Here is a 14567-nt window from a genome sequence, read left to right as displayed (position 1 = left end):
TGGATATACAATTATATTTTGTTAGATGAACAGTATTAGGCTGCTAGTTATCAAATTTACTTAGAAAAATATGCTAACAGTAAAAGATTTATAAAACTAATGAATTATGAACTACTTTTCAATCAATAAATGCATACAATAAATGCATGAATAGTCAAGTCACCTTAATTTATATAGCGCTTTTTACAATGCAGATTGTTCCAAAGCAGCTTCACAGTGTTAACAGGAAAATAAAGCAACATAATTCTTATAAACGGAATTATAGGCACAAAAAAATGCATATGGTGAAAAGACCATTCAGATTTTTCTTAGTGTTTTAATTATTATTTTATATGTGATAGACTCAAAATAATAAAAGGATTGTCTGGGAATGAGTCATATTTTGTATTGTGATTATTTTTATTTTTTTTAGAACTTTTCATTGAGCACAGTAGTGTATGTGTATCTATAGAGAAATTCAATCCAACATATTTAATACAACGTTAAATTAATAAGCAGATTTTTATTTTGCCACAAGAGGCATTACACACAGTCACATTATTAACAACATAAGCCGCCAGCCAGAAAAAAACTAAAACAAAACTAAAAGTTACCCTACGAAAGGATCAATGGTTTTAGAACGCCGCAGCACTTTTTTGTTTGTAACCAAAGGTTTCTGTATAAAGTCCTTTATAAAACGTAAAAAAGCTTTTTTTATTAAAAATTAAATTAAAAATGTAATTCATGCGATTAATGCACTGAAATAGGATGTAGGAAGTGCCCAGAGCTGAACCTCTGACCGATGACGAAAGTGAGGTCAAAGTTGAGTGACTCTTAGTGAGCCGCAGTGCTCACCGTCTGCCCAAACAGAAACAACACAATGCTATGAACACTGTCAACGGAAGATTTAAAATGTGAGTCTGTGATTTTTAACCTGTTTAGCAGGTACAAACGTAAAACCATGATTTTGAATTACGATAGCAGGAAACTAGCTAGAGAATGCTAACTGTTGGGATCTCTAACGTAGCTTTAAAGCTAACCGGCATCATTAACGTTACATACCTTTCTTACCACACTCATGAGATATCCTATATATAGGATATATTATATATATTAACACGAACACCAGATAATTTTTCAACAAGGAGCTGATTGTGAATTATGTATAAAGTCTACTCTTTTGCATAATGTGATGCACGAGCCCTTTATTTTGCCTGCTATTCCTGCAGTTTTTCTACATTGAGCTCCTGTCATGTAAGCGCCTGATCCTCACTATGGATGAAAGCAGTCTGGAAGAAGCCATCAAGACCTACAGCGTTCAGCTTCAGCAGGTGGAGGTGGCATTATCTGCTGGTTTGGGTTCAGCGGAGCAGGCTGACCTGCTGAAGCTAAAAGAGGACCTGGAGCAGCTCATTGAGCTCACAGAATCCAGCCTGCTATCTGTCAGAAAAAGCCAATTGCTGGCCTCCTTGGAGGAGCCGTCAACAAACCGAAATCCCACATCGGTTACTCAAGAAACAGATTTGAATGATGAGTTTGCTGCTTTCAATGGTGAACTGTCAGAACACTGTAAGGTAAAACAAAACACTGAACCTGAAGAGGAAGAGGAGGATTTAAGTGGAACCAAGGTACGTGCTCCTTACCGTACCTCATGGGGAACCCTAGAGTACCATAACGCCATGGTGGTTTGCCCTGAAGAGCCAGAAGGAGAAGAGGCTCAAGTCCGGGTGCTTTACCTTCATCCTACAAACAAATCTATGAAACCCTGTGGTTTCTTCCTTGAGGGCAAGTGCCGTTTCATGGACAATTGCAGGTGCTGCTTTTTTTTTTTTTTTCCCTTTTTCACATTATTGTCATGTTTAATGTTAACATGGTATGCAACTCGTGGAGACCATTTAGACCTTTTTTTGACAGACAGAAATAAAAACGTCCTCAGAGGTAAACATTTGAAAAGAAAAAAATAACATTTTCAACAAAAGTTTAAATTAAATGACATCAAGTAAAAAGTAGAGACATGTTTTCCTTACACTTAATACATGTAAGTTTACACATCTGATCTTAATATTTATTTTCATAGTAAGTAAAATTATTTTTAAAATAAATATTTTATATTTAATTTATATATTTAAATCATAAATCATTAATTTAAATGTTAATGAATTTTGTATCAGCATTTTCATTTTTTTTCCAAAATGTAAATAGCATGCAATAAACATCAGTGGATATTTTAGAGATATCTCAAAATAAAATCACATGAAACGATGTCTTGTAAAACATTTAATAAAATTCCGAGTTTTAGACTTATCATCGTCAGATCTGAAATATAACCTGGTCAGACTCGTGGCTTTAGCTGTTGTGCATTTCTAGATTGAAGGCCAACTTCCATTTTATTTTCATAAAGATATTTCATACAAATACTTTTATTATAACTTTACAAAACTTTGAAGCTGCTTATAGCTATTTTTGATTATAAAAAATATTATCATTTTGACTTTACAGTAAACTGCCAAGTGTGCTTTTAGTGCAAAGGATTCACAAACTGTATTTGTTTTAGTCTGAGTATGCATTTCTTAGGATTTTTTCAAAAGTTGGGATTCAGCTTAACAGGTTAATAATTACCATATATATATATATATATATATATATATATATATATATATATATATATATATATATATATATATATATATATATATATATATATATATATATATATATAAAACAAAATATTCAAGGTGGAAGTATTATTTTATATTATAAATAGCATACATTTAATGACTACTTGAATTAAAAAAAAAATATGGGTACCACATAACATTTTAACAAGCTAATATTGTTCATAAAACAAGTCTTTTCATGAAAATTGATCTTGACACACCGTCATGACTGACGTGTGTGTGTGTGTGTGTGTGTGTGTGTGTGTGTGTGTGTGTGTGTGTGTGTGTGTGTGTGTGTGTGTGTGTGTGTGTGTGTGTGTGTGTCAGGTTCTCTCATGGTGAGGTGGTGTGTGTATCAGAGCTCAGAGACTTCCTGGAGGCTGACATCAGTAACATGGAGTCAGGCTCTGCATGTTTGGCCAAGCATGAAGATGGCATCTGGTATCCAGCCAGAATATCAGGTACAATACCAGAGTTACTTTACCACCAGCAACAAAAATAAAAGGAAGAACTGATATTGCTTCATGATATCATTTGTTTGTTACCTTCCCCACAATTTACAAGACGGGGAGAATCTTTATTGATCCCCAAGGGCAGATTTCATGGAAAATTGCAGCTTCAAACATAGACTGTACAAAAACACAACACTATATTAAGTTGATCTAGTAAAACTAAGTGCAAGACATTACAAGTGTGCATTAGACATTCTGCTTCCCTGTTTCCAGAGATTGAAGGTGGTTTTTACACAGTGAAATTTGATTCACTGCTGTTGAAAGAGGCTGTGCTGGAGGCTGATGGGATCATTCCTCCTCTTCGTCAGGATGATGTTTCCTCCTCTTCCTCATCGGACTCTGAGGATGATCAGTGTGATGCCGGCTATGCTAAAGGTGCTAAAGCGCAATTCCCTATTCCCTGGGATGTACATTATATACTGGAACACAGGCACACAGTCTGAGGAAAATAGTGAATCTCTTGGAGAAAAAAAAAAACTATCAGGGTCTTATTTCTCTGCAAAATAAATAAATAATGTTTTGCTTTAAATAAAAAAAAACAAAGCATATTTTTAAAACCATCGAGATGTTTTTTACAGTGACAGAATTTTCATTACATATAAGCATTTTTATCCTCAATTCTCATTAATTTCATATAGAAAATATTATCATCGCTGAATGTAAAAAATATACATTTAAAGTATTTGTACATCAAAATATACTGTATAATACCGTTAAAAATTTGGAGTCCATTCTTAGTCACAAGTTCTTAATTTCTACAAGTTAATTTTTATGTTTTTGAAAGAAGTCTCTTATGTTCGCCACGGCTGCGTTTATTCCACATAAATGCACTTAGTGTGAATGTGTCTTTACTGACACATTCACACTAAGTGAAATGTCCCTTCAGAAATCATTCTAATTTGCTGCTCAAGAAATAATGTTGAAAACAGTTTTGCTGTATAATATTGTGATACTTTTTTTCAGGGCTTTCTTCGATTACCATAAAGTTCAACAGAACCGCATTTATTTGAAATAGAAGTCTTTTGTAAAATTCTTAATGTCTTTACTGTTAAATCTGGTCAATATAATGTACTCTTGCTGCATGAAAATATACATTTCTTTAAAAAAAAAAAATCCTGACCTGAAGTTTTTTAACAGTTTTGTTTTTTATTAAAAACTGTATTGTTGTATACATGTTGTAAACACATGTAACAGTAATGTGAATGTACAATATAAATTGTAATTACAAAAATACATCCAAATGAACTACAGTAAAGAGAAATCTTGGTGACAAAATGCCAAGATTTTAAAATTAAAATTGTCATGAAAAATGGAACCATGTAATAAATCTTAATGGTGCTAAAATATAATTGTCCCTTTTAAAGTGCAGATTGGAGTTATTATTAGTGTGAGATTTGCCCTGTTTGTGTTACAATTAAAAGAATGTCAGTGTGCATGTTTCCAGTTAAGCAACATTGACATTTTGCAGAATCATTTTTAAAATATAAGCTCAATTCAAGGGTCAGATGAATTAACCCCACATTAACATCTATCAGCAGTTTAACTGTTATCAGATCAGGGGCCGTATTCACCAAACATTCTATCTTAAAAGACAACTCCGGTGAATTTTTAATTTATCTTGATCGTTATGTCTTTGTGAGTACAGTCTATAGAAGAAAAAAAACGAACCGTATTGGTGCTTGCAACGCGGAGTTTAGCCACTTAGCCATTGTTTAAATTCACCTGTTTTAGCCGGCTAGCTGTGTCTCGTGCTGATGTCCCACGGGGACTCAGCGGTAGCCGGAAAAAAGGCAGTCCAGTTGGGAAGAGCGTCATGTGTTATAATTTACATTATTTTAAATTACTGCACATCTTTCCTCAAGCCGAGTGTGCCCAAATGGAAGGATAAATAAAGTTTACATTACCTCCACAGTGGCTGCACCCGTCTTTAACCACGGAATGGTATTTTTCTTCAGCTGGCCTGGCTGTGTTCTGTCTTTGTAAGTTAGTCAAGTGTTCGCTGCAAATTTTTACAATTCGGAAAGGCACAAACGCGAACCATTTCTTCTTCACTCGTGAGCCCGATCGGATCATCATTTTAGTGATGTCCGGACACGAACGAATCGTTCTTTTTAACCGGTTCTTTTAAGTGAACCGGGCGAACCAGTTCACCAAATCAGACGGAATCGTTCTAAATGGTTCGCGTCTCAAAATCAGCGCTGATCCCACACGTTACTTTAGTTACTCACTTTCTGACATGAGTGACAGTCCCTCCGAATAGAAATAAACTAATGTCTTGAATTATATGTTGTAACTCCAACCGTTCACTGAACTGAGTCATGTTTTGCTGAGAGAACTGATGAACTCACAAGCCGCTGATACTGAGCATGTGCGAGTAACTGAACGAGCAGCGGTCCTCAGGATCAGCAGTACAGAATCGAAAACTGTTTCTCTCGGACACGTTCAATACTATTTTTTCAGCTACCGCTGCGTTCCCACGGGACTTCAGCGCGAGACACAGCTAGCCGGCTAAAACAGGTGAATTTAAACAATGGCTAAGTGGCTAAACGCATCTCGTTGTCATGTGAGGGACCTGTTCATGTTGGGCAGACATTTTAATTGCATTTTCTATCTGTTAAGAGGCACATAGATACCCTTTACGTTTATGCCCCCAAAGCTGCCGTTTTAGCTGAGGGGGGGCTCTGGGCATTAACTGTAATAACTCCGTGTTGCAAGCACCAATCCGCTTCGTTTTTTTTTTGTTTTTTTTTGTCTATAGACTGTACTCACAAAGGTATAACGATCAAGATAAACTTAAAAATTCGCCCGAGTTGTCCTTTAAGAGTTCTCCTAAATAGCAGTAAAAGTTCCTAGGTAAGAGTTTCCTCTTAAAGGGTTAGTTCACCCAAAAATGAAATTTGTCATTAATAACTCGCCCTAATGACGTTCCACACCCGTAAGACCTCCGTTCATCTTCGGAACACAGTTTAAGGTATTTTATGTTTAGTCCTCTGACCGATTTATATTATGTTTTGTGAATACGGCTCCAGATGTGTAGGTTGCTGGAATTCACTGATACGCAAATAGCTGCATAGATTTATCGCTATTCAGCACATTTACAGAGTATTGTTGATATCAAGTTGACTTTGTATCTCATTACAGTATTAACATCCGTAGAGGAGGATATGGCCCAAGTAAACAGTGCAGAGTTTTGCGGTTGGGAGGCTCACACACGTGGCATTGGCTCCAAGCTCTTGCTGAAAATGGGTTATGAGCTCGGTAAAGGTAGGTGACCATAACAGACATGAAAATGTTATGTTTATCTGCTATCCCCAGGGCACCCAAGATGAAGGTGTCTTTGTTTCTTCAGTAGAACACAAATTAAGGTTTTTAACTCCAACCGTTGTTTGAATAATGCATGTCAGTGGGGTGTAATTCTAATTAGACCCCATTGACTAATTAGACCTTGGTGAACTATCCCTTTAAAACCGTCAGAACTGTTGTTTCTGTCTGTGCATACATATGTAGCTATTGTCTCTGTGTATGCATAGGTTTGGGGAAAACCCTCTCTGGTCGTGTAGAGCCAGTTCAGGCAGTGGTTCTTCCCAAAGGTCGCACACTGGACGTTTGTGCTGAGCTCACTCAGAGAAAGACTGCAGCCTCTATCGCGAAGGATAACCCGGCCTCACATAAACCCAAGGCTAAGCGGAGGAAGAGGAAGGCTTCCTCATCAACACGCCACAATGTTTTTGATTTCCTGAACTCTAAGCTTGGCGATGGATCTCAGCCTGCATCTCATTCATCAAGCTCATCCGTCACTGGTGCAGAGGCCTACAGGGGGGGAAAGAGCATCAAACGTTCACTGAATGTTCGTCTGTTCCAGGCCACAGAGAAAGTTGCTCAAGTGGAGAAAGAGATCCAGCAGCTCACTAAGTCTCTTAGTAAACGAAATGGAAGGTATGCTTTCCTCACTTTCTGTTCCCAGACAGTATTTATCTTTTCTTTTTATCATCCCTTGCTTTCTCAAAATTACTCCTTTGAAAATTTGAAGCTGTTTGGGTATATATAGACCAATTTTTTTTCCTCGTTTCAATTGAACAAATCATTAGAATTTTACATAATTCCAAATCAACATTTGTATATAACTGAGTTGAAAATTATGGGTGGTTGTTCATTTTTTTATTCCCCGACACTCACTGCTATTTGTCTCTTTCTCAGTTTCTTTAAGTTGTTCCTTTCTCTCTGTCCTCAGGGATGCTACAGTGGTCAGTCGATTAGAGGAGAAGCTCACTGCTTCCCGCAAGTTGCTGGAGCAGCTGAAGGCTCAGGAACAGTCCATCCAGAGAGAGCAAAAGAAAGCAGACACGCATAAGAAAATGACTGAATTCTGAAAATTCTACTCTTATTTTATATATATATATATATATATATATATATATATATATATATATATATATATATATATATATATATATATACTCTTTTTTTTATATTAAAAAATTCTACATGATGATGAATGTGATTTGTTCATAGCCCATCAGAATCTTGGTCTCTAATATCAGATATCACAAAGAATGGCATGTGATGCACAAATTTAGATGAACGTTGTTTCTTTTTATGTATTCAGTCCATTTGGATGCACAACTACTTATAAAACAATGTTGTTCATGTATACATTTCTGGAGAGGTTATCTGGAAGAAAGCCAGGTGTGTAAGACTGAAAAGCTTAAGCCAAAGTGAAAAGATAGTATATTATAGTTAAAATATTAATCCGTAAAGCATTTCTAAGCATGTAATTGTCAGTAGATTTACTCCAAGGTCCTTTTAAATTGGGCTTTTCTGAAGGTTAGTTTTAATTTTACTTCATTGCGGTCTAAATTACTATAATTTACATGGTAGTTTATTTGCCAAATTATTTTACAAACAGTATTGTAATTTGTAACAATAGCCGATTGTAACCGTCAAATGGGCACACAATAACGAGTTTGGGACTGTTCCCATGGGAACAGAACATGCGTAACACACTGATGCGCTGAGATTTGAACCCAGGTAGGACACATTTACTTCACTATATGTATATTTTAATAATGCTGACTGGTTATTTTTCTTCACCAATCTAGCACAAAAAGCAGAGTTTTTCTCTTTTTGTCTTACAACTTTGCCATTGTATCTCGTTGTATCCAAGCAACATAGACTCTGCCGGTCGGTAGTAACGTTATACGTTAACACTAGTAAACTGAAAATGACAATATAATTTTTTTTTTAACGCAAGCGTTGTGTAGGGTGAATTCAGGGTGATTGGGACACATTTGCGAAGTCATCTCAATGGCAAAAAGTGTCCCAATCAACCTGAGTTCACCCGAATATACATATTGCTTTTAGGTTAATTAAGTGTTTCCCTGTGAACAGGACTTAGGCCGTGGGCCGGACCCCGATATTGTGAATTTCATAGATCCCTGCCAAGGAACTAAGTAATTTGTTCAAAGATGGCATGTAAAAAATCTTATAAGTGGTGTAAGCATTGTTTCCAACTTTGATTCGTGCACATTTTATAAAGATATCAATTTAAACTCTTAATTTTTTTAACAGGCAAATTTGTAGGACCACTAAATCGTAGCGTCAGAAAACGTAAACAAATAAACCCGTCTCCTTGACAACTAACATTGTTGATACTGTAACATTTCTCTTTGATAACGAAAGCCTTCCATTATAATAGGCTTTATATACTTTTTATTTATTCAAACTATACTATACATTGTGCACTTACCATCAGAAGACTTCTAACGCTGTTGATCACCCGTAGGTGGGCTTGTCACCTAAGTTAATTTATTTACATTAGACCGCATAACAACAAAGCGGGTCGCGATTGAAAGCCGGTGCGCGTCAATGTGAAGTGCTGTATGTATGTTGCTTCTAAGGCAAAACGCCTAATAACCTTATTTTCTAAAACAAGTTGGGCATCATTTGTTTAGTGTGCCCAGAAATGGGTTGACCTCAACACTGCTGAGTTTAGTAGCTGAAAAAGCCATAGCAACATTTAACTTAACAGAAACCTAGAGACCAAGATGTGCCAATCAACGTGGGCTTCCATAGGGAATGCTACATGCGTTTCACCAATAAAGATCATATTGCAAGAGCATGTAGGAGGAGAGAAAAAGCAGCCAAAGATACTAAAGGTATGTATCAAATCCATTAATTCTACCAAATGTCTATTAAAATAAGTGTGTATAGGTGCATCATGTATTTGTGTATTCTAGTTAGTTAAAAAATGTATGTTAAATAAACCACTCAATACCAGCGAATCTTAATTACACTGTGATTTTTCATTATGTTTTTTTTTTTAATTTATTTTTTATAATCTAAAAAATTGTACTGAAAAGCTGGACATTTAACAAGGGTAAAAAAACAGATTCAAAATAAGATTACAGTAAATATTGTGAAGTTGACATTGACTTGAACAAGTCATTGTTTTAGAAATGTTTTATTTGAAACAAAGACATCACATGGTATTACTAGACTAAAAGTAATCACCTTTGATAAACACATTTTTTGTCCCCTTTGTAATCTTATAGATAAAGGCCACTTGTTGCCAGAGGAAGTCAGTGATGACACTGCATCCAAGGTTCGGGTTTTGCGTTCTGCATCATATGGCCCAAGCCTCACAAAAAGAGCTTTCCATCTCCTGCCTGTTGGATGCCTGATATGCAGAAAGAACCAATACATAACTGATAGTCACAGCAGAAAAAGGTGCTACAGACGTTATACAAGACATCTGCCCAAAATTTATCGTGAGGGAAATCCAGAAAGTAATCCATATCAGGCAGGCTACAACCATTTCTGTGAGTCAGTGGTGGAAGAGAGGTTGCTGAGAAACCGTGAGGTGTTAAGGCTGTCCTGGCTAAATGGCCTTTTTTTTTTTAAATAGTTATAGTTAAAGAACAAGAAGGTGTTGACATTTCAACTTACAAAGCTTTTTCCTTAAAAGCCAGACTTCAAAAGTCACATCCATTTTTGAGATTTCTGAAATCCTCGAGAAATTATTTAGTATATGTTGATGATTTAACTGCTGATGAAGTAATCCATGATGAACCGTCACAGCCATCATCATCAGACTATAGTGAAGATGACACAGAAACAAGTCATGTTGGAGCAGGGCAAGGAACAAAAGACTCGAAACTTCTGTATCAGGCAGCCATGTCACTAAAGGAGATTATAGATGCCAAGTCTTCCTCCAAATAAGGACTCCCTTTACCTTCACATTCAGCGAGCAAACTACCAGGCTGCTATATACAGGTAAAGAACCTAGGAACAGAAAAAATAACAAATTAGTACTGTAAGAACAAGTGATACTAAGAATACTAATGTTACTTAGATTGTCAAAAATACATAAAAAAATATTTTTAAATAAGATACAAAAAAAAAATCAATCTGTAAAGGTATCTAATTAAAAATACAAATTACATCAACCATGACATGTATCAAAATAAACAGTAATTTGTATTTTAAAAATACTAAATATTTTTCCAAAGCAACACAATTTATCATAATTGAAAGCTCTTCACTGTTTAAAAATTAATTTTACATGCATGTAGCAAAAAAATACTGTCCATGTCTGCCTGACCTTGAATATATACCAACAAACTTTCTATTCCTCTGTTCTACAGGAGAAGTTTGCAAAGCCTGCCAGACATACCTCCCCCAATGCAGCATGGATGGAGGATCGAGGGGGAATTCTACGCAGTTCATTGGATGACACTTCCACCAGCACCAACAAGTGTCTTGGAGCTTGTGCATTGCCAGTGCAAAGCATCACAATGTGTGGGGGGAAACTGCACATGTAGAAAGCACCAGATAGCTACCATGCACAGACACACGTCTGTGCATGGTAGCTAGCTGGTGCTTTCTACATGTGACAAAACATTGTGAGCACACATTGTGATGTAACGTTACTATGTACAGTACTATGTAGGAACTGCTCCAATGCTGTCTAAGTGCAACACAAAACTTGCAAAAATTGTGAGCATGCAGCCATGGGCTAAATGCATCTTTAAATAAAATGACACTGATAAAGTTAATCTGGTTCAAGTTCATTTTTGTCTGGGCTCCAAACAGTATTAGGGGAGGATCACAGGCTTAACTTTAAATAAAATAAATTCATACAGCTAACGTTACTGGTAGTCTACACGGAAGGGGCTGAACGATGGGGAAAAACTTGAAATCTTCTGCAAGACAAAAAAAAAAACCTTCAGCGTAACTTAGTCATCATTTTAAGACTAATGCAAATATGCCATTGCTAAACTCTTTATAGCAATAAAGCCAAACATACAGTTAAATAAATAATTAGCTTGCGGTATCCACAGATAAAAAGCTAACGTTAATCACACCATACTAAGTTACCTCAGGTGCTAACGCTAGCTTAACATTACCCACGTGTGTAGCATTGGGTACTTTGCTTATATTAGTTGTACAAATACTGATAGTAGTAGCTATTTTGACGGCGAACATGTGCCAAGACCCATGCATTCAGACATTTTACAACGTTTCGGACAATGCTAGTGCTAATCAGTTACCTACCGTCTCCACGAGGTGTGGTGCAGCCATACACTGTAGCCAAAACAATGGTTTGCCGCTCCGCTTTCAGTTCACATCCGGGTCTTCAGGCACTGGTTCAAATAATGATGTGATTGGCCAACTCAAGTTGACAAGGTAACAACACGAGCTTTGATTGGTTCTTACTCCGGCTAACCGTTTGTGGTTAGATAGCGAAATTATATCTACATTATATTTTTAATGTGCAACATTTGATGTTGGAAACAAGTAGTAATGTACTCAACAACGGTTAATGTAATCAGTTATAAAAAATAAATCAGTTCCCTGGAGGAGATCTATCAAATCGAAAACTAAAGGAGAAAAAAGGACTTGGCCCACAGCCTAACTGTAGTAGCTTCGATTTCCAGGAACTAACGTTACAATATTCAGTTTAGTATGAAGCTTGTTTCCAGCACAGAATAAATAAATAAAAAAGTTAATTTGAACTTACCTCGCACAGTTCGGACTTTTTCTTCTTCTTCCTAGAATTGCGTGATATAAAGTAACAATTACGAGTTATAAACTCTCTTTTTTTTTTAAAGCGAAAAAAGGCAGAATTGTAGGTTGGTTCAATACACTGTAAAAAAAAAAAAAATAGGGTCAGTATCAGTGTAGGGTGCAGTGGCGTGCACAGACCTCCGGGGGGCAGGGTCAATAGCGTCTTTTGTATCCTGTATATAATTTGCCATGATAACTTAAAATATAAATTACTATGAAATGATGAAACAATGAACAATGAAAGAAGGTGACCTGGTCTGATGAATCAGGATTTCTTTTACATCATCACTTGGATGGCCGGGTACGTAACTTACCTGCGGAACACATGGCACCAGGATGCACTAAGAATTCAAGCCGGCAGAGGCAGTGTGATTCTTTGGGCAATGTTCTGCTGGGAAATGTTCGGTCCTGCCATCCATGTGGATGCTACTTTGACACGTACCATCTACCTAAGCATTTTTGCAGGCAACATAACTTCATATAAGCGGTATTCCCTGGTGGCTGTGGCCTCTTTCAGCAAGATAATGCACCCTGCCACAAAGCAAAACTAGTTCACAAATGGTTTAAGGAGCACAACAATGAGTTTGAGGAGTTGACTTGGCCTCCAAATTCCCCAGATTCAAGCAAGCCTCTGAGGGATGTGCTGAACAAACAAGTCTAATCCATGGAGTACCCAGCTCACAACTAACAGGACTTAAAGGCTCTGCTGCTAATGTCTTGGTGCCAGATACCACAGCACACCTTCAGGGGTGTAGTGGAGTCCATGCCTTGATGGGTCAGGGCTGTTTTGATAGCAAAAGGGGAACTCAACACAAGTGGTCATAATGTTATACCTAATCGGTGTATATACCTATATACCAAGTTAGATGCCTTTGGAAAAGTTGTTAGATCTATGCTTATGTACTCTGTGCGAAGTGATTGAGCATATATATATATATATATATATATATATATATATATATATATATATATATATATATATATATATATATATATATATATAATTCAATCATACCTATATAATCCAGTGTGTTCAATAAGTGTGGGGGTAATAATAAAGATCGTTTTTCTTCAACAACAACAAAAATACATGTGTGACTTATGAGTTTCTTTAAAAACACAAGATTTATATAATATGTTTTATGTATTTTTTTATTTGAAAGCAAACAAATAACCCTGTTTAGGAAAGGGACATCAGAAAATATAATTTTCATCTTAATATTGCAATGGAAATGGGTTTAACAATAATATACATGTCCATGGTGGACATCTTATGCTCCAAATAATGGCCCATAATAATCTAAAAAGTGTGTGGGAGCTTAGCTAATATATTTCTTATAGTACTTAAAGCTACACTGATATGGTGTGATATTTTCCCCCATCTACCGATGAAAAGTATATGACCATCCAGTGAATAATAGTTTCTGTTCCTCTCAATTCTGATTTCGTTTTAACTCCTACGGTGGCCGATTTAGTCCAAGATTATCATGGTAATCCCCCTCTTCACATTCAACACGGAGTGTTAAAAGGCGAAAGGCAAAGCTTTAATTTATGGGTATGTCCCTCTTTGGCTAATGTACTTTCAAGATGGAGGGGCAACATGGCGACCAGCATTCGAACCCCTCACCCGTATAGATTTTCAATGGCATATTATAAATTTACGAGAATACTTTAATACTTAAAAGAAGTAAATATACATTAATGAGGACATACATTTTTGAAAGAACTAAGTGTTTTTAGCTAAGAATAAACTAAAAAAGTTACACAGTGTAGCTTTAAGTGTCTACTATTTATGACAAGACATAAAGAAATGGGAAATTAAAACCAAAATGTGTGAGTATTGTGTGGGTTGAAAGGCGCTCTATTGTCATACTGACCGTTTTAAAGTCAGAATTGTTAGATTTAGATTTTAGACTTTTTTTCTCGCAATCCTGACTTTATATCAAACAATTATGACTTTATATCATGCAATCCTGACTTTATATCAAACAATTATGACTTTATATCATGCAATCCTGCATGCAAATGACTTTATAACTTGCCATTCTGACTGCTTTTCTCAGAATTGTGAGATCTAAACCCTATGGAGGACTGTTTCCGCAATGGAATAAAACAATCGAAAGATAATTGCGTCATTTTGCCTCGCAAATCTGACTTTCGCAATTTTCTGATTCTCAATTGTTTATATCATGAAATTCTGATGTAAACTCGCAATTGCTGTAGGGAAAAAAATATTGCAAGATTAAAAAGTTGCAATTACCTTTCATGTTTTATTCTCGGGCAGAAACCATCTTCGATACAGGAAGAATGCATGAAATAATGTATTTTTTTCCCCGTTCTTTTTTGAAGAGGA

General features: G+C 36.1%; 1 protein-coding gene and 1 long non-coding RNA gene across 2 annotated transcripts; one reads left to right on the top strand and one right to left on the bottom strand.

Annotated features, from left to right (window-relative positions):
• The first annotated feature begins 766 nt into the window (after positions 1-766).
• On the top strand, positions 767-7519 carry zgpat (zinc finger, CCCH-type with G patch domain). Its single transcript, XM_067431072.1, has 7 exons — positions 767-893; positions 1209-1792; positions 2964-3097; positions 3362-3523; positions 6290-6412; positions 6679-7084; positions 7380-7519. Exons 2-7 carry the CDS (start codon positions 1254-1256, stop codon positions 7516-7518), a joined length of 1503 nt encoding a protein of 500 aa, XP_067287173.1. The 5' UTR covers positions 767-893; positions 1209-1253; the 3' UTR covers position 7519.
• Positions 7520-9686: 2167 nt separating this feature from the next.
• LOC137058373 (uncharacterized) lies at positions 9687-11773 on the bottom strand. Its single transcript, XR_010900669.1, has 3 exons — positions 11702-11773; positions 10094-10429; positions 9687-9824 (listed from the first exon to the last, which is right to left on the bottom strand). It is a non-coding gene; the product is annotated as an uncharacterized lncRNA (long non-coding RNA).
• Between the last annotated feature and the right edge of the window lie 2794 nt (positions 11774-14567).

The sequence above is a fragment of the Pseudorasbora parva genome, chromosome 22 (genome assembly GCF_024679245.1).
Source record: "Pseudorasbora parva isolate DD20220531a chromosome 22, ASM2467924v1, whole genome shotgun sequence".
Classification (NCBI taxonomy): Eukaryota; Metazoa; Chordata; class Actinopteri; order Cypriniformes; family Gobionidae; genus Pseudorasbora; species Pseudorasbora parva.
Note: the sequence above shows the minus strand (reverse complement) of the source record. Positions and strands in the feature narration are given on the sequence as shown.